The 23,836-nt window shown below is 43.4% G+C and overlaps 1 protein-coding gene and 2 long non-coding RNA genes across 6 annotated transcripts in view; 1 reads left to right on the forward strand and 2 right to left on the reverse strand.

The window, feature by feature from the left end:
• The first annotated feature begins 35 nt into the window (after positions 1-35).
• Positions 36-13,396, forward strand: LOC134480432 (uncharacterized). Its single transcript, XR_015629913.1, has 3 exons — positions 36-555; positions 11,569-11,859; positions 12,219-13,396. It is a non-coding gene; the product is annotated as an uncharacterized LOC134480432 (long non-coding RNA).
• LOC148003910 (uncharacterized) lies at positions 9,402-14,190 on the reverse strand. Of its 4 annotated transcripts, none has more exons than XR_015629910.1 (5): positions 13,896-14,186; positions 13,525-13,629; positions 12,449-12,581; positions 12,251-12,330; positions 9,402-12,074 (listed from the first exon to the last, which is right to left on the reverse strand). It is a non-coding gene; the product is annotated as an uncharacterized LOC148003910 (long non-coding RNA). The 4 variants fall into 4 exon arrangements; XR_015629911.1 differs by having other exon boundaries at positions 10,850-12,074; positions 13,505-13,629; XR_015629912.1 differs by lacking the exons at positions 12,251-12,330; positions 12,449-12,581 and having other exon boundaries at positions 10,848-12,074; positions 13,896-14,175.
• Positions 14,191-20,167: 5,977 nt separating this feature from the next.
• Ndc80 (NDC80 kinetochore complex component) overlaps positions 20,168-23,836 on the reverse strand; it is a 37,295-nt gene continuing 33,626 nt past the window's right edge. The window contains 1 exon segment of the mRNA NM_001126270.3: positions 20,168-22,897. Within this exon segment, the coding sequence (NP_001119742.2) occupies positions 22,760-22,897 (138 nt within the window). The 3' untranslated portion in view covers positions 20,168-22,759.

Consider the following 23,836-nt stretch of genomic DNA (forward strand, 5'->3'; position numbering starts at 1 on the left):
AGCTTCGCGCGCACCAGGCCACGCCCCCCGGCCTCACGCGGACCGCGGGGACTGGGGACCGGCGGGAAGACCGCTCCCAGCGCCTGGGGGGCCTCGCGGGAGGACGACTTTCGGGCGCGTCGCCCCAGGGTCTATGCTGGCTCCGGCTGCGGTGCCCTGGAGCCTTCCCACCACGCCATGCGGTCTCCTGGGCGCGACCGAATCGGGCGGATGCGGAGGCTGGAAGCGTGCACCACCTGGGTCCCCGTGCGACCGACACTGTGGCTAAAACACTGGGCGCCACTTTGCGCGCACACTTCCTTCGCGGTCATGGGTGGGTTTTAGTGTGGGACAATGAGACAAAGCTCGGCCTGGAGGAGGAACGGGTCTCTGACGTCACCGCTGCCGCGATGCGCGCCCCGGCTCTGAGGCTCTCTGAGGCTGCGATTCCAGAATAACGCCTAACCTACTCACCGAGGTTTAGTCAGCTTCTAAGCGCGAAGTGCGTAGGACACCCTCCTCGAAAACTTTAGCATCCTTAATGGAGGATGCGCTTCTGACTATACAGATAGCACGGTGAGTGCTAAACAAGAGTAACCTTGCCGGGTGCTTGACTTGGTCTCTGGTTCTTAAAACCTGGATGCTTTGTACTTGAGACCAACGTGTAAATTAATGAAACCCATTAATTAATTGAGTTCTTTTATGTTTCTAGAAGTTGGATCCGATTTAAGGGTGTTGTTTTATTAGGTTTGCAGGAGCCTTTATGATTAACGATAAAGCTAGACTCAAAGTCAGTGCACCTTGGAAACAGACCTGGTTGTTGGCACCAAGGATAGAACTGAAGGATAGTTAGCCTGACATACAAGAGTGAAGGCATGTGTTGAGTGGCATAAATAGTAGGACTGGAAGAAGAGAAAATTAAACAGTAGGTGGCAGGTGAAATTGTGGTCAAAGCTGTTCATGTACCATGAACACATGGGAGACAGGAGACACAAGATTAATGCCCAACTATCATCAGATTTCTGTGAAGCCTTATTGTAGTTTGCTTTTTGTCAGTCTTCCTAGGCTGCCCAGGCCTCGAACTTTGATCCTCATGCCTTGACCCAACCCTAACCCAAACGCTAACCCTGATTGCTGGAGAGGTGTGAGTCACTACTCCTAGCTGACATTTTACATTTTATCTTTAAAACTCACACAGCCACTTCCTTCTGTCCCTTTTATGGACCGCGTTTGATTTGAACAACTCGAGAAATGCAAGTCGTTTCTCTAAATCTTAGTTAACGAGTAAGATGAATTGCCTTTGTGGTTCAGCAAATTGGTACTTAACAGCCAAAGGGTCAACAGGGCAATTTCTCTGTGATACCAAATTATAAATCTCATAAATAAAACCAGAAGCTCCTTGAAGGTCCAAGGACTCAGATTCTCTGGAGTCGTAGGTGGTTATGAGCCTCCAGATGCAGGGGCAGGGAATCAAAGCCTTAACAGCAGGTCTTAATGTGGTGTTTGTTTGTTTGTTTGTTTGTTCTCATTATTTAGAGAACATTAGTTCCTGTAACCCAGCCCTCATAGGTAAGGCCTGACATTTAATACAGTGTGTGATTCCTGGACTAATAAAAAAATATAACAGTAATGTTTCTAAACCATCTTAACTATTGTGATGTCATCTCAGCATGGTGAACTAGGATATTCTTCCCAAACATCACAGCATAGCTAGTGTCTCTAAAGATTCAAATCCTGTATGTGTAGATATCCACCTTAATAATGTAACAATGAGAGTAGTATGTTATGCATCAGTAGCAATAGCGGTGTTCCCAGGTCCAGCTGTTATTTGAACAAATTTGTAGAGACATCCAAAACTCCCCATTCAAATTGGGAGGGGGAGCACCAGAAAACAGCCCAATCCTGTTACTGTTTTGCTTGCTACCCAGCATAATTTTTTTTAAAAATTAGCTTCTCAATTGTCATCTGAAAAAAAGTATTCTGAGCAGCATTATTAAAGAAAGCTCTAAGAAGCTGGATGAGTGGCACATGTCTTTAATCCCAGCCCTCGAGAGGCAGAGGCAGGCAAACCTCTTGATCTCTGGGCCAGCCTGGCCTATGAGTTTCAGGACAGCCAGAACTACACAGAGAAACCCTGTCTCAGGAAAATAATAATAATAATAGTAGTAGTAATAGTAGTAGTAGTAGTAGTAGTAGTAAATCCTTTAAAAGAAAGAAATGTCAACTCTAATGCTAGGTGAGTCAGTGCCTTCTTGAAATCCTAGCACTAGGGAAGTAGAGGCAGAAAGATCACAAATCAGAAGCGAACCACGACTACATATTCAGTTGCTTAGATGGCAGTGTAGTAGTCTAGAATAGTGTCCGAATACTTCCTTGTCCTAGTCACCTTTGATTCTTCAAAAAACTTAAATAGAAGGGTCTGTTCTTTATGAGAAATTAATGAAGTGAGTTTGAAATGACCCAGTTCCCTGGTTCTGGTCACTTATCATCAGCTATCATACCTATTGAATGTATTTTATTTTAAACACTGCTATCTCCCCACCACCACCACCAACACACACACACTTTTATTTGAATGGTGGCCCTGGGACAGGTATTGAGGTCAGAGGACAATTTATGCAAATTAGTTCTCTCCTTCCTGGTATGGCTCCCAGGGAATCAAATTCAAATTGTCAGGATTGAAAGCAGTCACCTTTACCAGAAGATATATGTTTTGTTTTGTTTTGTTTTGTTTTTGAGACAGGGTTTCTCTCTGTAGCCTTGGCTGTCCTGGAATTGGCTGTGTAGACCAGATTAGCCTCAAACACACCTGCCCTGACCTCCTGAGTGCTGAGAATTGTAAAAAGTGCCTTGTGTCAATTACCAGTGGTTCTACAACAAACTACAATGAAATTTAGTGGCCCTTGGTAGAGTCCTCCTCCCTTTCCCCTTGGGATGAGACTCAAGCCTTGGGTGAGAATGTCCTGAGATATTGCAGAGACGCTTCAGGAACAGCTGAAGTGAATAGTTACTGTTATGTCTGCAATTAAAGACAGCTCGTTAAAGATGGGCAATGGTGCACACATGCCTTCAATTCCAGCACTGTGGCAGCAGAGGCAGGCAGATCTCTGAGAGTTCTAGGCCATTTGTGGTCTACAGAGTGAGTTCCAGAACAGCCAGAGCTACATACAGACTCTGTCTCAGGAAGAAAAAAAAAGTGATCTTTTTAACACCTACTGAAACACATAGCTGGACAGACTGTTACAATGTATTCTATTGACCCTGCGTCTTTTTTGCTTTACCTCCACCCATTTGTAAACTTTTAGTATCTTTATTAGTGATTTAGAAGAAGCTAGAAAAAAACAATAACATATTCTGAGAATCTGCTGAGTTCTTTATTGTAAATACTGATTTATGGGAATGTGTGTGTGGTATGTCTGTTCTAAGACAAGGTCTTGCTAATGTAATCGAGTTCTGCTTCTATATCTCAGTACTTCAGATTCCACTTTCTGAGAGCTGACCTTTCATACTTGTACCACCACACCTGATTTTGTGGTTGCATGTGTGAGTGTATTTAGATGTAGTGCCTTAACACTGGCAAGCTGCCCGGGATCTTGTAAATTAAACCACACCCATGTTCATGAGTGAAGCAACCCTCGCCCAGTGATTGTGGGAAAAAAGAAAAAAAATTTTAAAAGGACATGAAAGTAGGAAGGGAACATGTTAGCAAGAAGAGTAAGAGACAGTTATGAGGGTGAATATGAATGGAACACATTTATAAATATATAAAGTTATCAAAGATTAAATTAGATTTTAAGTTTTCTTCCTGTGTAGCCCTGGCCATCCTGAAACTAAGTCTGTCAGACCAGGCTGGCCTTGAACTCAGAAATCTGCCTGCCTCTGCCTCCCAAGCGCTAAGATCAAAGGTGGGTGCCACCATGCCCAACTGTGTTTTTTTTTTTTTTTAATTTTTCTAAAACTGTAATGTAGTGGCTTACTGCGGGAACAATTTCTGGCTCATGATACTGTAATTTGGCTGAGCAGCTCTGCTGGTGAGATTTACTTAACATAATCATCAGCCATCCTAAACATGGTGAGTGCTATGTGATAGGCTCACTTCCCTGCTTGGCAGTCAAGCTGAGGCTGTTTGTTGGCTTAATTACATGAGTTCTCCTCTAATTAGACATCTCTATCAGGAAAACCTAGTGTTTCACTTGATCATCACATTCCAAAAACAAAAACATCAGTGTGCAACTGTTTATCAAGGCCCTGCTTGGCTTCTTTGGAATGTCCTAGTAGCCAACAGTTGTCACATAGCTAACCCACTCTATGGTCCCCTCTCCAATGACAGAAGCAGGTTTACAAAAATCCCTACTGATTTTCAGAATAATGCTGTGTTGCCATCTTTGAGAGGTGGTATATAAATCAGCAGTGATACTGACGTGTGTATGAGGAGACCTTGGGTTTGGTCCCTAGCACCATCAAATAAGGAAAAGAGAAAGAGAAAAAAGGATGGTGTCAGAAAGCAGGAAAACAAAATATGGTTGATTGGTAATAGAAAACACCCATTGGGCTGGTGATTCCTTGTTACGCCCTAAATTAAAGATGTTTCTTTTCTCTAGCTGGTATAGAGGTTCAAGGTCAAGGGGCACACCTGACAATTAGTCTTCTAGTTGGTAGAGCCCTTAGGCAGTGCAGGGCACCATGTGGTAAGGGATTAGGAGTATGTGTGGTAAGGGATTAGGAGTATGTGTCTGTCTCCTGCTTACTCACCTGGCACCCCCCATACACACCTTAATGACTTTATCATTCCCTGTGGCCAGTCTCTAAATACCTTAATTGGATTAAGTTTCCGCCCTCTTAATTACTCAAAATAGTGATTAAACTCCAGCAGGAATTTCCCAGAAGACAAACATTTAAACGCAGCTGACTGATCCTCCAAATTAAAAAGAGTGCTTTCAAAGGTGGCAAGGAAAAAAAAGGGGGGTGGGAGAAGGGGGCAAGAAAGGTGTCTTTTCAATGTCCTTATCTCCTCAAACGTTATTTTATTTTATTCTGGAAAGTAAAGGGTAATCTCGGTGGCATAAATTCAGGGTTTGCCAGCTAAAAAGTTTTGCGACTCTGAGCCCCTAACCTACCAAACTGGTGAAGAACGTTTTAGGGTCCTTTCTCATTCCAACTTAAACAAATTCCACGCTTTGCCTGGGGAGGTTGTATATACAGCTATATAAGTATTTGAGGGAGGAGGACCATCTCTTTTACCTACCTACGGGGAATCATTTTAAATCTGGATAATAATTGCCCCTCCTCCATCCCTGGGATTAAACCAGGGCTTCATATATGCTGAACTACACTCTCAGTTTTTTCGTTCCTCTTTGTCCCAAGGGCACTGTATCACTGTACGTAAATCCTTACTCTTTTTCTGTCCCTAAAATCTAAGGGCACAGGTGTTTGGAAATATGTCCCAACAGGAAGCATCATTTCAGCCCTCCACTGTTACTAGTTATAAACTGCTGAACAACACACTGCCTGAAAACCTGGTTCTGTTCTCAAAGGTGGGTGGGAGCCACAAAAGCTTCCACCTACAAGTTGCCCTACCTGCAAGATGTGCGGGGAGGGAAAAGATGAAGCAGAGACTGAGGAAGGACCAACCAATGACTGATCCAGCTTGAGACGCATACCATGAGAGGAAGCCAACCCCTGGCTCTTTTAATGGTTTATGTGCAGACAGGAGCTTAGCATAACTGTCCCCTGAGAGGCTTCACCCAGCAACTGATAGAAACAAATGCAGAGACCCACAGCCGAACATTAGATGGAACATGGGAAATCCTGTGGAAGAGGGGGAGGAAGGATTGAAGAAGCCAGAGGAGGAAAGGACACTAGAAGAAAACCTACAGAATCAACTAACCTAGGTCCAGGGGGCCCCACAGTGACTGAACCAACAACCAGGGAGCATGGGTGGGACTGACCTAGGCCCTCTGCACATCTGAAACCCTAGTACAGCCTGTTTTTCCTGTGGGACTCCTAATGTCAGGAGTCTCTGACCCTGCTGCCTGCTTTGGGACCCTCTCCCTAACAGGGCTGCTCTGTCTAGCCTCAATGGGAGAGGATTCAAGATGTGCTTAGTTTTACTGCAACTTGATATGCCAAGGCTGGTTGATAGCCACAGGAGGCCTCCCCTTTTCTGAAGAAGAAAGGGAGAAGGAATGGATGATGGTTGGGAGGGGATTATGGAGAAGAACCAAGAGGAGAGAAGGGAGGGGAAACTGTGGTCGGAATGTAAAGTAAATAAATTACTTAATTGGAAAAAAAAGCAGGTGGGCAGAGGGATTCATAAGACCATTTCATAAGACATTGAAGGTGTAAAGACCTTTTACCTATAGGCAAAAATAGCATAGGTCTTTGGGAATCGTCGGAGTAACAATCTGACCAAGTCCTGAGACGAGAGAACATAGATACCACTACTTTTTTTTTAAATTACATTTTAAATATTTATTGTGTGCGTATGCCTGGTCTGTTAGTTGCCGTCTCAAGCGGGATGAGTGTAGACCACATCCTAAGCTTTTAAAACCGATGGGTGCCACTGCTTGTATTGGAAACACTTGGCTGTGGTGGGAAAGTTGTTGGTTGCACCCCAAGCTCATTACTCTCTCCTGCCACGCTTGATTCTTTCATTGTGTTCCCACAATGTACCCAGTACATTCTGATGCAACGGTGCTGTTCTGTTAGCCAGGTTCCTTAATGAAACAGGAAGACCAATTCTTTAACCCATGTGCTGCTTCTTAACGTCTTCTCCCCAGCTGATCATGGTGATGCTTACCTGTAGTTTCAGCACTCTTGAGGCTGAGGCAGGTGGGTCTAAAATTTAAAGCCAACTTGGACTGCATAGCATGACCCTACTGTAAACAAAATTTCCCTTCCTTAGTTCCTTTTATTTTTGTGATAGAGGTAACTGAACATAGGAACGTGTGCATGCTAGGTACAGACTCAGCCCCTAGGCCACACTCTCAGCCCTTTCTCAAACTTTTTTTTTTTTTTTGAAAGTTTCAGATAGCTCAGTTTGGCCTTAGCTAAGAAACAGAGGCTGGTCTTTTCATTTTTATTTTTCTAAGCTTTATTATGTTTATATGAGACTGGGGTTACAGATGTTTGTGATGCTGGTCTTGAACAATTGTTTCTCCTGTCTCTACCTTCAGGTGCTGCCAGGTCCTCTTGTTTCATTGTTGCTGCTGTTTGCTTGTTGTTACTTTGTTAGTTGGTTGAGTTTTGAGACTGGGTCTCACTGCGTTTCTCACTCATATGGCCTGAAACCCACTATATAGACAAGGCTGGTCTTGAACTCAGACCTCTGCCTACCTCTGCCTCTCAGGTGCTTCCAGACAGGGTCTCTAAACTTTTCTGATTTGCTTTGAACTTTTAAACCTCCTGCCTCAGCCCCCTCAGTAGCTGGGATTACGGCACATGCCTTCACTCCTTCCTCAGTTTTCATCCAACCAAATGAAATGGGAATGTTTTTCTTGCTTAATATAAGGAGAAATAAAAATGGAAACTTCTTAACCAAATTTCTCTCTCTCTCTCTCTCTCTCTCTCTCTCTCTCTCTCTCACACACACACACACACACACACACACACAAAGTTGACCATCTGGACTGGAGATTATATATATATATATATATATATATATATATATACACATATACATATATATATATATATTATCCTATAACTCCCCAGACCCCAAAACTGAGGATGATTCTCAGCAGTAAGAGGCAATAAGACAATTGTACACATCTGATATAAATATTATCTGCCCTAAAGATACAAACAACAGTGGCGTGAAGAAGGGAGGGATACTATATTGCACATACTTTTTATCTTTTGTGGAAGAGGGGGTGTTTGTTCAGGCCAGAGGAAAACATTAGGTGTCTTCTATCCCTCTGCCTCAATTCTCTTGAATCAAGAGTTTTTCCCTGATCCTGAAGCTTTTCCTCTGGGCTTACCCAGATTGCTTAAGCTAGATTGGCTTACCCAAAAATCTCCTGGGACCTGCCTACACCCACTCCTCAAATATGGGGTTGCAGGCACATGAGCCTATGGCAGGCCTTTTGATACGGTGCTTGGAATTTGAGCTCAGATGCTTGTGCTTTCATGTGCTTACCCTCTCCAGCCATAAATATATCTTATGGACTAGTGACAGTCACCAAAAGTCCATCATCATTCGCTCGGGAGCAAATACAATGCAATAATTGAGAGTACAACCGGATGTGCTGGCTCATCCCTGTATTCCCAGCACTTAGGCGACTGAGGCTGGAGGGTTTGGAGTTCAAGGTCAGCCTGGACTACTACCTCACAAACAGAGACAAGAGTCAGATGTGGTGGCTCAGTAGTAGGTTGGACGAGGAGTTCAAGGTCTGAATCAGGAAGCCAAAGCTAGCTTGGAATAAGAGACTCCCTTTTCAAAAGAACAAAAATAAAACCCTTACCTGGATCCGGTGAGATTGCTCCTCAGGTTAAGGCAGTTGCTGCCAAGCCTGACAACCTGGGTCCCATCCCTAGAACCCATGTGGTGGAAGAAGAGAATCAACTCTCAAAAATTGTCCTCTAACCTCTATCCCAATGCACTGTGTTATCCACATGTATGCACATGTGTGTCCACTATGTTCTTGCACATACACAATAATAAAAAGATAATAAAAGAAAACCCCAAGTAAGAAAGGTGTCACAATTACTATTCACTGAGTGAGTCACTTATTTCAGTGACTTACGTAGAGAGGTGGGATAAAAGTCACGTGGTTCGTAGTTTGGAAAGGTGGAGATACACAGTAAATATATTTGGCCGCAAGACATACCCATCATATACAAATTGTTGAAGTGTTTTTAACTCTCAACTGAGCCCTCTCTAAGCTCAGTTCTCTCTGTGACATCTGTGAGTAGGCTCAGCAGATGTTGGACTTTCCTCAGACTTCTTTGAAACCTTAAAACTGAAACATTAGATGATATATTACTCTTTTGAAAAATTTTCACAATCTCATAAAAGGTCATAACTCGAAGTAATTCTAATACTTGTTAGTATTGTTTGGCATTTGGACAAAATCCTATTTTTTATGAGAGCTTAAGCTTTTTTAAAAAAATTGTTTTACTTTTTTATGTAGCGGAGAGGAAGGCATGCTTGTGCCTCTTTGTGTATGTGAAGGTCAGAGGACAGTGCTTCTTCTATCCTGTAGGTCCCAGGAGAACTCAGGTCTTCAGCTTGACAATAGGTACCTTTATTAACTGAGCCGTGTTGATGGCCTAGGGTTCTTTTGGGGTGGGGGCTATGGGGGGAAGGTTTTCAGTTTTAACAGACCTTGTTTTGATTAATCAGAAGTTGGAAGTGGACTAGGAAGATGGCTGTCTTAGTGTTTTACTGCTGTGAACAGACACCATGACCAAGACAACTCATACAAGGACAACATTTAATTGGGGCTGGCTTACAAGTTCAGAGAGTCAGTCCATTATCATCAAGGCAGGAGAATGGCAGTGTCCAGGGAAGCATGTTGCAGGAAGAGCTGAGAGTTTTACATCTTCATCTGAAGGCTGCTAGGAGAAGACTGACTTTCAGGCAGCTAGGATGAGGCTCTTAAAGCCCATGCCCACAGTGACACATCTATTCCAACAAGGCCACACCTCCTAATCGTGCCACTCCTCTGGGTCAAGCATATACAAATCACCACAATGGCTTAGTCCAAACAGCCCTACAAGCACAAAGACTGAGTTTCAATCTCAGGGGCCATATAAAAACCAGCATGCACGCATGTGTATCTATAACTCAGTGATGGGACTGTAGAAAGGTAGATCTTGGGAGCTTGTTGGTCAGCCACCTTAACCAAAGGGATGAGCTCCAGAGTCAGTAAGAGACCCTTTCTCAAAGAAAGGTAGAGAGCAAGTAAGGAAAAGGTCTGATATCAACTTCAGGTCTCCACAAGTGCACACATGCACAGGCACTCACAGGATCATGCACAGGCGCGTGCGCATGCGCACACACACACACACACAGAGACACACACAGACACACACAGACACACTCACACACACCCACACACACACAACACACACCACATAGCACACACCATACATACAAAGAGAAGCAGGCATAAAGTGCACCATACTCGTCTCCAGATTTCATCTATTAGAGACAGGAAGTGTCATGGTAGATCAGAGCACCCTTCATGTTATTGTAAATAAAGCAACTACAGGTCATGAAAACAAGAATGACAGCCAACAGGGTGGGAATGTGTCCATCCTGTGGCCCACGGGTCACATATAATGCAGGATACTTGTGAATGCTGTTCAACACGTTTGGAGACAGCGACATCATATTGCAATGTTAAAAGGTGGTTGTTTTGTTTCTGATGGGTACAAATTCTTGAAACTTATGGCAGGGCAATTGTGGAAACTTGCCTGTGAGAAATGTGGCTAAGCCTTGTCTATATGGTGAGTTCTCGGTGAGCCAGGACTACATAGCGAGGTGGTGTCTCAAGAAAAGAAATATGGCTAAAGAGAATTGAAAATAAGTATCAGAAAAAGGCTGTGGTTTGTGAGCCTATAGATGCACAGGGAGGGATTGTGCACTGGGGAGGAGTGTGCTGTGTGCTGTGGTCTTTTGTTTGTGAGCAGAGAGATCATAGATTTAGTCAGGAAAAGGGGGAAAGAATTCTGGAGATGGGGTGGGTTCCAAGAAGGTTACCCTATGTTATATTTTATTTGCAATATATTAGAGAGTCAGTGTGGTGCTAGAGACAAGAAAACCAAACTTGGAGTAAAGACCTATGCTTCCAGGAGTTAGACCCGACTCCAGTTTAGCTGTGCGAGCACAATATAAAAGAAGATAAAACAAGCACAGAAAGAAATTTATGACAATTTAGAAGTATTAATTTATTCATCAAATTATTTAGCACTTGTTTCCAAACATAAATCTATAATGGGCTCTGCACTGGGAGCAAGTGACACAGGAAGAGCCCGTCTCTAGGCTTGCTGTGGTACTCAGATTTTTATAGCTCCCCTCAGCAATTGTCTCTCTTTCCTTGGCTCTTCCCAGCTCTTTCTGGCTTTTATCAACGGCCTCCCCACATCCTTAGTTTAACCAATCAGCTCGCTTTAGAGATTTTATCCCCACAAATAAGAATGCTTTGTGTTGCTGCCTCTTCTCATTCCCTTTCAATCCCACCCCTGGGGACACAATTAGATTCAGAAACCTCCCTTGCCCCTTAAGAGATGGTTGTGCTTTTTGTTTAAAAAAAAAATGTATGAAAACCAGTACAGAACTATATGATAAGGAGAATCATTTCCAATCAACCGGATATGGTGGTGGTACACATCTGTAATCCCAGCACAGACACTGAGGTGGCAGAATACAAGGTCACCCTGGAATACACAGTGAGTCTCAGGTGAGCCTGATCTACTGGTCTCAAAAGTCAAGCCTGAGTACAGTGACAGCCATGAAGAGGATACCCCAGGGTTCATAGAGGTGGCATCTGTAAAGCCCTGTCTATCATTTTTTTTTTTTTAGCCTAACTCAGCCACTGAGTTCTAACAGTTTACAGGCCCATGCTTCTCTCTTGTCCTCATCAGCAGGACCCAGTGATGGCTCAGCCCTTGATCACAGACTTTACCCGTTGGACTCCATGACACATCTATGGTATGCTGAGTTTCCTTGCTGTTGAAGACGTCTGCTACTTAACCCAGCTGGATGATGCAGAATTTGCTGTTGTGGTGGGTTCATGCTCCAAATTCCAGCCTCACAGCCTGGCCTTCCTGGATTTTTACCAACCCCAAAGCAGTATTAGAAGCTTCGTTGAGAGAAGCGTTGCCTGTGTGACAATCTGAAGTATGGCTGCGATCAACTGCAACAAGAGCTATGAGGTATGGGTCATGGAGCGTAAGCCTGGTAAGTCTCTGTCCACTGCGGAGTGGAATGTGGATGTGGACTCTAACACTCCCTGGAGTATAATCAGTGGACCAAACAAACATAAAGACAAGTAGAGCTAGAGGAGTCAACAGAGGACAGAGATGACCACTTTCTGCTGGGGATCTCGGCTCCCTCTGTACTGGAAAGCTGGCCTTCTCTGCCTATGGACCTAGATTGGATAGACAGAAGAAAAGATCAAATTCCATCCTCCCCCAGTCAAGCATGTAGACCCTCCAAGGGGAATTCTCAACTATAAATTTAAAACTTGGTAAGATGATGCTCATCATAACTTCATGTTCTTTTCTGTGTCTAGACATGACATGGCTATTGAATCTGTGAACTCACTTCAGATGCTGTTGCCTACCCAAGACACAAGGTCAAGCTAAACAGGAGCAGTCGACGTTCCAGTAGGCAGCATCGATTTTCTGTCGGCGTTACCAAAAAAAAAAAAAAATAAATAAATAAATAAATAAATAAATAAATATAAAATAAATAAAAATAAAAGAAGAGCATGAATCAGGAGGAGTAAAAAAATACTCTTACGAGGCTGTAATGGTGGGTGCTATTCGCTGTGCATTCATAAACCTCATATAAAATTTAAGCAATGAAGAAGCTGAGTTTGAATCTCCAGAACCCATATAACCCTGGACCGAGAGCACCTGTGATTCCAGTACTCCTGTGGGGAAGATAGGGTTAGCTGGATTGGTGTACACAGCAGAAAAAAAACCCGGCAGACCCTCTCTCACACGAGATGGAAGGTGTGGACGGCATCTGACGTTTCCTTGGCCTCCACGTGTGCTCGTTGACACACACTTGCATTTGATTATGTGAATGCGCTCACACACAACATCTGCACAGAATGTGAACGCTAACTTAAATGAGGAGTTTGGTGATAATGAGATGCAGGTGGTGGCTCTCCAGTTGTAACAAATGTATCATTCTGGTGCAGGAGATTAAGGATGGGGAGGCCCCCCAGTTGTAACAAATAATATCATTCTGTTAGAGGCTATTAAGGATGGGAAGGCTATAGGTATGGGGAGGCAAAAGCTGTGGCAAGACGGGAGAAGCATGAAAATTCCTTTCAACTTTGCTGCAAACCAGAAACTTCCTTAAGAAAATGAAAATACTGTTTGCTTGATTGAGGCAGGTTCTCCTGTAACCCAGGCTGGACCCAGCATGTAGATAAGAATGACTTCCAACCCCTAATCCTTCTGTCTCCATCCCCAGGTTTACAGGATTACAGATGTGAACCTCTGTGCCCATTTTTCTTTGTAAAAGTATATATTCATGTGTGAGGGTCTTCATATACTGTCTTGCCTGAGTATTAATGCTTGCCTGAGTTAGAATTGCCTAGGTATAAAACAACATGAAACAGCCTTCATCTTGCTTAAAACTACAATAAGGTTGATTCTTCTCAGAACTGGATTTTTCTTTTGAAATTCAAATTTTTTTACTTTTGGGTCTAATAAAAATATTGCTAGCTGAAGCTAAGTTGACTTGGACCGAGAGCTGTCTGAGTGAGGGGAGGTGCACAGCCCGGTTTAAATCCCTTTTAAAGAACAGTAAAACATTTGACAGTCTGAGTAATCTGTAGCTTACACTCCTCATCCGGCAGGTACCTGCAGTTATCCATACATTCTTTCAGACACTGTCCCACGGCAGCAGAAAGAAAGCAGTACCCCTCCCTCTGCGGTCTCAGTTGTTTCTCATCTAGGTTTCGGTTTCTGAAAAGAGAAGTCATGTGTTCTGTGAAAACTGGCTGGTTCTCACAGGACTGTTAGCTTGTTAGTGACTGCATATGGCCTGGAAGCCAAGCACACAATACCTGTAGCATCATTTAGTTATGTATGGCCACAGGAAATAGGAGAGGTGAACAGTGTTCTTTCCTGAATACTTCAAAAGCTGTGAGTTTTAGGGGAGGTACACAGCCTGGTAAGTGACCCCCAACCCCCAATACCAAGTGGAGTTTTGCCAAGCCCAGGTCAGTTACCCCTTTTAGCCATCTTCTGGCTTGAAGTGACTGCAGCAGCTCTTCTCAGTGTCCCCTCTGTCCCTCTGGACTTAGTTCCTAACACTTCTGAAATGTAATCTCAGTTAGGGGTTTCTAGAGGACATGGTTACAAAATTATCCGGGATGTGCTACACACAGAAAGCCTAAGATCCCCATCTTTAGTCACAGGCAGAAAGGCCCACTTCTGAAGGCAAGCAAGCTACTCAGAACAAAACACAGAGATACTCTGAGTTTTCATGCTTCCCCCCAACCCCCTTTCGGTTTTAGAATAACTGTTTCCTGCTTCTACAGCTGCTGGGTGTGTCCCTTCTCCTGTTTGTGATCGCAACCTTTAAAAAAAAAAAAAGGAATCTCAAAAAAGAAAGAAGCTAAAGCCAAGTTACAAGTTCTCACATTTTCACACACCCACTGTGTTTATTTACAGGGTCTCACCTTAGATCCAGAGTCCCTTTCCATTTTGGAGAATGTTTTTGCCTTCCTGCTGTATTAAAAATTCCCAACAATATTGCTTTTTCAGAACAAAAAGACGGTTGGCATCAAATAGCATATTGTTTCAGCTTTGCAAGCCTAAAACCTAAATACTGCTTCTAACTCGAAGCTGCATTCCTTAAGGTTCATCAAAGCCACATTCCTTAAGGTTCATTGTTTCAAAACCAAGTATACAAGGAAGAGAGGACAGAGGACTCTAAAAGGTGTAATTGTGTTGTTCTCTCATTTTGTCTTCCAAGCCTCTAAACTTTCTCCCAGAAGACAACTGTGACATGTGTGAAACAGCCTGAGAGGATGGGAGGAAAATCTTGCTCCAGATGTTTAACAGCTCTGGACATCAGACTCCACACAAGTCAGAGCTCCCACTTCCCTCTGTCCTGGATGCATTTTTCATGGACTGCCCCGCTTGGAGCTCCAGCCCACTAGGCTTTTCTGTAGCTCTTTACCCCACACAATCATGTCCCCAAATAGCACCCTGAACTCTAACCAGGACTGGGAAAACTTTGATAATGGTGATAAATGATGTTTTCCTCTGGACAGGGAAATATGATTTTAACCAAACATAATGAAGGCTATTCTGCATTTATACAAAAACGACTAGTTTGTCCTTGGTTGGTTAACCTGAAGTAGGCCTTATAATAAGGCCTTCTTTGCTTGATCTTATTACGATACCCCTTCATCAGCTATTCATAAGTTAGATGGCAAATGTGGCATACAGTCTTTTCTATGGCTACTGAGGTTTGTTTATTTTAAATTAATTTTTAAAAGATTTATTTTATGTGCATTGGTGTTTTTGCCTGTGTATACGTTATGTGTGAGGGTGCCATATCCCTTAGAACTGGAGTTACAGACAGTTGTAAACCATGTGTAGGTGCTGGGAATTGAACACAGGTTCTTTGGAAAAGCTGTCAGTGCTCTTAACCACTGAGCAATCTTTCCAAACTTCAATTTTAATTAATTTTTACGTGTGTGTGTGTGTGTGTGTGTGTGTGTGTGTGTGTGTGTACACACACATGGTATCCATAGAGGCCAGAAGCAGGAATTTGGATCCACTGGAGCTGGAGTTACAGGTGGTTGTGAAATCTCCTGGCATGTATGCTCTTAACTGTTGAGCCAGTTTTCCAACCCATTTTATTTGTTTGTTTTTTGTTTTATTCAAGACAGGGTTTCTCCATCTATCTCTGGCTGTCCAGAAACTAGTTCTGTTAAGGCTGGCCCTGAACTCACGGAGCTCTGCCCACCTCTACCTCCTAAATGCTGGGATTAAAGGTGCACGCCACTGCAACTGTCATTAATTTATTTTCTGAAGTAAAGTTTTACTGCATTGCTCTAGTTGTTCTTAAACATCTGAATTTAAGCTGAATAATCCTGTGCTCCCCAAGTTTGGGCTACAGATGGGCTAGCTTTGAAGATTTCTTGATTATTGGATGTGTTCTACTTGATTAACGCCCCCCCCCCAGTTCCTTTTCTTCTTCTCTTTTCGCCCTTGTCTCCTCCCTTTTTATTTGGCTGAGGCAGCCTTGAAATTTACCACATATTCCAGCATATCACTGAATTCATTGCCCTTATGGTGCTGAGATTATAGGTGGATACCATCACACCTGATATCTTACTCACTTTTCTATTGCTGTGATAGGGCACCATGAACAAGGCAACTACAGAAGAAAATGTTTAATTTGGGGCTTAAAATGTCAGAGGACATGCCCATGGCTGTCATGGCAGGGAGCATCGCAGCTGGCAGGCAGGACTGGCAGTGGAGCAGTAGCAAAGAGCTTACATCTTGAGACACAACTGGGAATCAAGTGGGCTTTTGAAACTTCCAAGACCACATCTGGTAATACATCTCCTAATTCTTCTCAATTACTTCCACCAACTGGGCGGGGGAGGAGGTAGGCAAACATTAAAGTATATGAGGGGCTTCATTCTCATTCAAACCACCATACTCAGTTTATGGGTGTTGGGAATCAAACAGGGTTTCAAGCGTGCCAGGCAAGTACTCTATCAATTGAACTAGTCCCTTTCTTTGCCATAGGATAGAATTTTTTTCTAGACAAGACATCTGTAGCTTTCAGTCCGTGGGTAACCTTCCGAGCTTCTGGGCTTGTTTTATCTACAACTCATTCCCCACCCCTTACTCCCTGTTCACTACCTTCCATCTCTGTGTCATCTGCTTTGCCAGGGTTCATTAGCCATTTTCCCTTCTCTTCAGTCAACTCCAGGTCTCGCATAACTCAATTCAGCATCTTTTTCTTCTCTCCTGAAAATGGAACATTCAAGAGAACACATGTTCCACTTTCCCACATTTCTTACATGATGGAGAGAGTGAAGGTGTAGGGGAGAAAAGATCTTGAATTCTTTTCCTGCCCTCTTCTTGGACTTAGCCCTGAACACCATGTGGCAGAAACTAAGTCACCTCATGATAGAGAGGAAACGGTAGGAAGCCACCAGGTGTAGCCTGCATGGCCATTCCCACCCTAGTGATACACTTCTACACCTAGGCGTCATGTAAAGCTTCTACCCCCTCCCCAAACAGCACCACCAGCCGGGGACCAAGCATTCAGTACATGGATCTGTGAGGGGACATTCCTCATTCAAAGCAGATGCACATAAACCAGGTTTGCTATTATATGCTTCTGATCCCAGCAGTCCAGAGTGGGAAGTGGGACGACTGTGAGTTCAGGGCCTGAGTGTGCTACCTAGTTTCTGGAGAGAAGATACTTTTCTACTCGTGATGGTGATAGGTAAGTCTCTTGGTTAGGGTTTTATTGCTGTGAAGAGATGCCATGACCATCGCAACTCTTATAGAGAAAAAAGTTTAATTGGGATTAGCTTAGTTTCAGAGGTTTAGTCCATTTTGATCATGATAGGAAGCATGGCAGCGTCCAGGTAGACATGGTGCTGGAGAAGGAGCTGAGAGTTCTATGACTTTTTTTGTTGTTAGATTTATTTATTTTATGTGTATGAGCACACTGTAGACACACCAGAAAAGGGCATCAGATCCAATTAGAGATGGTTTTTGAGCTACCTTGTGGTTGATGGGAATTGAACTCAGGACCTCTGGAAGTGCAGTCAGTGCTCTTAACCACTGAGCCATCTCTCCAGCCCCCCTTTTTGTTGTTGAGTTCTACCACTTGATTTTCATAAGGCAGAAATAGACTGTTCGCCACGCTGGTTGTAGCTTGAGCATAGGAGACCTCAAAGCTCGCCCACAGAGTGACACACTTCCTTCAACAAGGCCATATCTATGCCCACAAGGCCATGCCTGCTAATAGTTGCTCTCCCTGTGTCCCAAGCATTCAAACATATGAGTCTATGGGGGCCTATTCAAACCACCACAATAATAAAGGATTTGTTTTCCTAATAAAGGATTAATTCATCATTCTGGTAGCACACTGCTGTTTGCATGTTTTGTGTGCAGATTCATGTTCTTGCACATGTGTGCAGACACATGGAGGTCAGAGGTCCAACTGTAGGTGTCTTTATCTGTCTACATCTTATTTTCTAAAACAGGGCTTCTATTGGACCTGGAGCTCACAAATGAGCTATGTGATACAATAGAGAAAGTGGCACGTAACAGCCCAGCAAGGGAAGGGTAGAGAAAGGTGAGCTGTCTCCTTTCTGTCCAAACCCCCAGCATTGGGGTTAGAGACACCCTACCAAGCCTGGCTTTTTACAAGGGTGTTAGGGATCTGAACTTAGGTCTTCATGCCTACACAACAGGCATTTTACACATCTCCTTAATCTCCTGTGGTTTGTTTGTACCTTCTTGATTTGTTTTGCTTTTTGAGATTAGGTCTCCCTATATAGTCCAGGCTGGCGTGGAACTTGTGGCTATCCTCCTGCACCAGACTTTGGAGTGCTGGAATTACAATTATCTACAACTGGCTATATTCTTTTAAAAGACAGAGAGCCCCCAAAGTTCCCCAAGATGGCTTCTTTTTAAAAAAGATTTATTTTTGTGTGTACGAATGCTTGCACTGCACGTATGTAAGTGTGTGTGCAGTGCTCATGGAGACCTAAAGACAGTGTCAGATCCCCTGGAACTGCAGTTACAGATGGATGTGAGTCACTGTGGGTAGGCTGAGAAGTGAACCAGAGTTCTCTGCAAGAGGAACTGGTGCCTTTAACCACTAAGCTATCTCTCCAGCCCGGTGAGGTGGCCTCTTTGGTTCCTGAACAGGCTGTGTTTTTCTCCTTTCTCAGGACAGCTCACCTTTCTCTACCCTTCCCTTGCTGGGCTGCTATGTGCCACTTTCTCTATTTGTATTTTAACCCTGCTAGGGTCTAGTGGGTGAAGTGGCTTGCTTTAAAGCTTATCTCTCTTTCATCCTGAGGCTGGAAAGTCTATAAAGGATAAGCAGCTCCACCATTACAGCCTTTCACAACTCTGTGGGTGCAGCCTGTTCTTCACCCACCCACTCACCCAACCATCCACGAAGCCACCCACTCAGACGTTTTACCAGCCCACATTTAACCTTGTCTTCCTGTCCCACTATACCACACCCTTGGCTAGTGTGATGTTCTTTGGCAACATGAAAGCTAAAATTGCATAATGTTTACTTTCTTTTTGCTTTGTTCATGTTACCATTTTGCTCAAGTCAGCTTCTTGGACAATAGCTTGATTTCTAGGATACTTGGCAGAACCGCTTTGCTCCTTCCACTTTTATGTGGGTTCTGGAGATCAAATTCTGGTTAGCAGGCCTGGACAGCAGTGCCTTTGACCCACTGAAGCAGCTCACTAGCCGCAAGGCTAACCTAAAATATTCACCTAATTGCTGAGACTGAAGCAGAAAAGCTGCACTAAGTCCTCTGGTATTCAGGAAGTTTACCTTCAGTCTAATTTCCCTCCAGGCCCTTTTTGCATACGCATGCTTGTGCACACGTAAGGTAGGATCCCAGGCTGGACTCAGACCTCAGGTCTTCCTACCTTAGTCACCTGGGATGACAGGCATGAAGTATCACTCCCAGCCCTTAATACTTTTATATTATCCCAGAGAAGTTTAACTTTTTTTTTTTTTATTTTAAAAAGTAAAACAGAGGGCTGGAGAGATGGCTCAGCAGTTAAGAGCACTAGGTGACTGCTCTTCCCGAGGGCCTGAGTTCAATTCCCAGCAACCACATGGTGGTTCACGACCATCTGTAATGGGATCTGATGTCCTCTTCTGGTGTGTCTGAAGACAGCTACAGTGTACTCATATACATAAATGTTTTTTTTTAAAGCTAAACAAGAGTGCTGTGCTGTGGTATACACTGTTAGTCCAGCGACTTGGAGACTCAAGTGGAGGGCTGAGATCATTAAACTTGAGACTAGTATGGGCAGGGTAGGGAGACTCTAGCTCAGAAAGAAAACAAAAACGTTGGGCCTATCTATCTATCTATCTATCTATCTATCTATCTATCTATCTATCTATCTATCTATCTATCTATCTATCTATCTGAGCTTAGAGTCTATACTCTTAGCTCATAGGTTGAGACTGGAAGTCAGTCATGAGTTGCCAGACCACCCCTTAAAAAGAAATCAACAGGGCTGAAGAAATGGCTTTGGAGGACCTAGATTTGATTCCCAGCACTTGTAAGGTAGCTGAAAACCATCTGCAATCCCAGTTCCAGAGATCCACATCCTTTGTGGATCTCTGTGGTCTCTGTGGGCATAGTCATGTATGTGGGTCATTCATACATGCAGGCAAAAACTCATACACATTAAAAACAAACAAACAAATCCAAGCAAACCCAAGTGTTAAATCTAGCAGCATAAAACCATCTCATGACCAAATGGTATTTATTCTAGAAATGTGTACATGTACTTTTGTTTTTCTGACAGAACTTCAAATTGAATCTGGGCCCAGATGCAATGAGTTACAGTCCCAGCCTGAGAAAGTGATCATATGAAAATACTTAGAAAAAAGTCACAATTCATGTCTAAATCCCTACAAGTCATTTGATAAAATTTAACAGTCAAGCCAAGGGTGGTGGTTCACGCCTTTAATCCCAGTGCTCAGGAGGCAGAGGCAGGTGGAGTTCTCCCTCTGATTTTCAGGCCAGCCTGGTATACAAAGAGAGTTTCAGAGCAACCAGGGCTGTTAAACAAAGAAACCTTGTCTTCAAAAACCAAACAAACCAATACAAAAAAAAAAAAAAAAAAAAAAAAAAAAAAAAAAAAAAGGGGGGGGGTACTTTTGAAATTTGTTAAATGTTAAGTCATCACACAAGCTGTTATTCTCATTCTTTAGCTGTGTATGTGGAACTTTGTGCCTGTGATCAGGGCCTCTTTAAGCCCCAGATAATGAGTTATGAGAACTGATAGTTTATGGACAGGGAAGGGCATGTCCACTGAGTGTCTTTCTGCCTTGTTCCTTTTTCTCTTTAGCTTTAACAGGGTCTCTTGATCCTCTTATTCAGTTGCTGAAAGGATGGATCATGCACTAAAATGCCAGCTTCTCTTCTAATTAATGTTTTGCTTTTGGGGGGCTGGTGATAGTTGTCTTGCCTAGCATGTAGGAGGTTTTGAGTTTGGTCTCCATAACACATAATCCAGACACGGAGACAAACTGTAATCTCACAAAGAGGTGGAAGTGGGAGGGTTAGAAGTTCACGGTCATCTTCAGCTATGCAGGGGTTTGAGGCCAGCCTGGGCTAGATCCCCTTATCCTGCTATGTACGTTAGGCTGGCCGTGACCTCCAGACCTTTGCCTCTCTCTCAGCATCCCTCACTGAGCTAGATTGAGGCTGTGTGTTTGCTTTAATAGTTTTGTTTTTTCTCCCCTCGGTTCTGGGATCAAACCCAAGGGCCGTGACAGGCTAGACAAGCACTCTAGCAGTAGCCTACTCTTAACACACCACTACCATGTATTACATGAGATTATTTTTAAAAAATAGATTTAAAACTGAAATTTTGTCTAGGCTCTAAATAGCAACTTGAGGTTTTTTTTATTTATTTTATTTTACTTTTTTACCTCCATACTGTCTGAAGATAACTGTCTGAAGTATAAGTTTCTGGCTGTATCATGTGATGCAGAGTCTCCTTGTGTTTTGCGGAGGACATGTGTTTGGAGAGTATAACTAGGACCCAATGGACAATGACAGGGTCCTTGCACAGCGAGTCTTGCAACACTTCAATGGCTCACATCTTGGCTGATCTTCACTTCATTGAGAGGCACAGCAGAGAAGTTCTCAAGGCATTCTGGCTAGTCCTAGTCACTCCCACGGACTCCTGTCAATTCTGAGGAGGCCTGGCAGTTTCTGTTGGATCGTACCCCTGCTACTGATTTGTGTTTGGTATTCTGACACTACTAAACTGGACTGCAGAGATTAAATTGCTCCAAAGAATTACTAAACAGGTCTACTAAATGGGTCCACATCCTCTTGTCCTATTTACCATTTTCTTCTCCCCTACCTTTGGACGGTGGGCTACAAGGGGAATCAAAATGTTTAAAAACCCTTATTAAAGCAGTTTTTTTTTTATTTTTTATTTAAATCTAAACCTACAACTGTCTTTTAACTGCTTATTCTTGGGAGCTGGGGACTGAATCTATAACTTTGAATATGCTGGGCAAGTTCTCTACTTGGGATACATCCCAGAGCAAGAACTTTTAAAAGTAGGCAGTCTTTAATCAAACAAATTTTTTATTAAAGGACTGTGTAAGTCTCCTCTAGGCTTAAGTGAAGCAGCTCACTTCATTCCCCCCTGGATGGAGGAGGGAGGCTTACGGTGTTCAGCCCTGAGTCCTCAGAAGTGCCCTGCCCCGAGGTTATACAAAAGGCACATAGCTGACAAGGAAAATTTGTGGTAGAATAGCCTCCCTCAAGGTGTCCAAGACTCTCAAGTGGTGTTGCTGTGAGTTATCCAGTAGGTGGGACTTTTCATGGTATAATGCCTGTACTTGTCCAGGGGATTTCCTGGTGGCCATTTTTGATCTGCCAGTAAGCCTGATGAACTTATTGATTCAGCTGGACTTGGATGGAATCCTTTAGTTGTTATCTTTTCCATGTGCGTGAACAGATGCTTCTTCACATCTCCCCAGGAAAAGACACCTAACAGGGACCTGGGGAGCAATACCTCTGGCTTTGCAGGCTGAGTAGCCTCTGCTGCATATGCTTAACTACCATTACAGCAGGAAAGAACTTGTAGGCAGTGAGTGGGTGTGCCTGACATATTCAGACTGGATTTGCTAACTCCCAGTACAGCCCATGCCACATATCTTCTCCTCAGGTCAGAAGTGAGTCATGGAAATGGGAGGGGACGCCCACGCTTCACTAGTACACTTTATTAACTATCTGTCACATCTAATCTACCATGTTACCATAATTTTGGGATAAAATACTGTTATGTCTTTGAAAGATTAATTAATTTATCTTCATTTGTCGGGGGCCTTCAGTTGGGCAGCGTTGCTCTTATACTTCTCTGCGATCCTTCTGATGTTTTCCAAGAGATCTTCAGACGTGCATTCCTCATACTCTCTGTCAGCTTTAACAATCTGCTCTTCAAGGTGTTTCTAGTGAAAACAATGCACAGTTCTTAATGTATAAAGACAAATTTGTTTCAAGTGTGATATTTACATATAACTGACATTTTTAAATTAAAAAAAGAATCAGTTAGATGAAATAGTAGATGACCGTAATCTCATAGGCTGAGGCAGGAAGACCACAGTTCAATACTAGTCTGGGCTGCTAAGTAAGACTATCTCAAATGAAAAAAAAAAAGGACCCACATCTGGCCACCAGCTCTGTGATTCCCTGTGCACAGCAGTCGGGCACCAGGCCCTGGGCTAGCGGAACAGGTCTACTAGCCAAGAGTCACAGTGGCACATCTCAATGTGAGAATTGCAAGGTCCAGAAAAATGTAGAAATAGAGCAGCCCCTGCAGAATGGTCAGGAAGACTGTCCTTTGGGAGGAGGTAATGGCCACTAGCCTGCAGCAAACCACAACCAAAGAGGGCAGGCTTGCCGACTTCCCCTTAACTTTCAATGGGCCATACTCAATAGGCAGATTAAGGATGGGTTGGGTGGAGATGGAGACAGCCTTAAGTTTGGCCATTTCCCATGGGATTCATACTGCGATTCAGGCCTGACAGGCCTTTGCTGATCTGACTGTGGTGAGCCTTGTGTTAGTCTCATACGCCAGGAGGGGACTGTGTTGCCAGCTTCTAACTGGGGATTGCCTACCCACTTAGTGTGAGTGTCGATTAACACTACAGTGTTGCCATTTGCATGGAAGAATGTAAATAAAGCAACTAAAAAGCAAAAATAAAAGCTGCAATCTTCTCAGAGGTATGTTTGCATTTATGATTATGCACTGATGTCTGCAGATGTTCTGGTGAACAGGCAACACATAGGAAGAACAGTCTCCTGAGAATACAATCTCGAACTGAAGAGATTTATATAAGGTCTATATATGGGTTGTATAAGGACATTATAATATGTTCACAACCAGC

The sequence above is a fragment of the Rattus norvegicus genome, chromosome 9 (genome assembly GCF_021556685.1).
Source record: "Rattus norvegicus strain SHRSP/BbbUtx chromosome 9, alternate assembly SHRSP_T2T, whole genome shotgun sequence".
Taxonomy (NCBI): domain Eukaryota; kingdom Metazoa; phylum Chordata; class Mammalia; order Rodentia; family Muridae; genus Rattus; species Rattus norvegicus.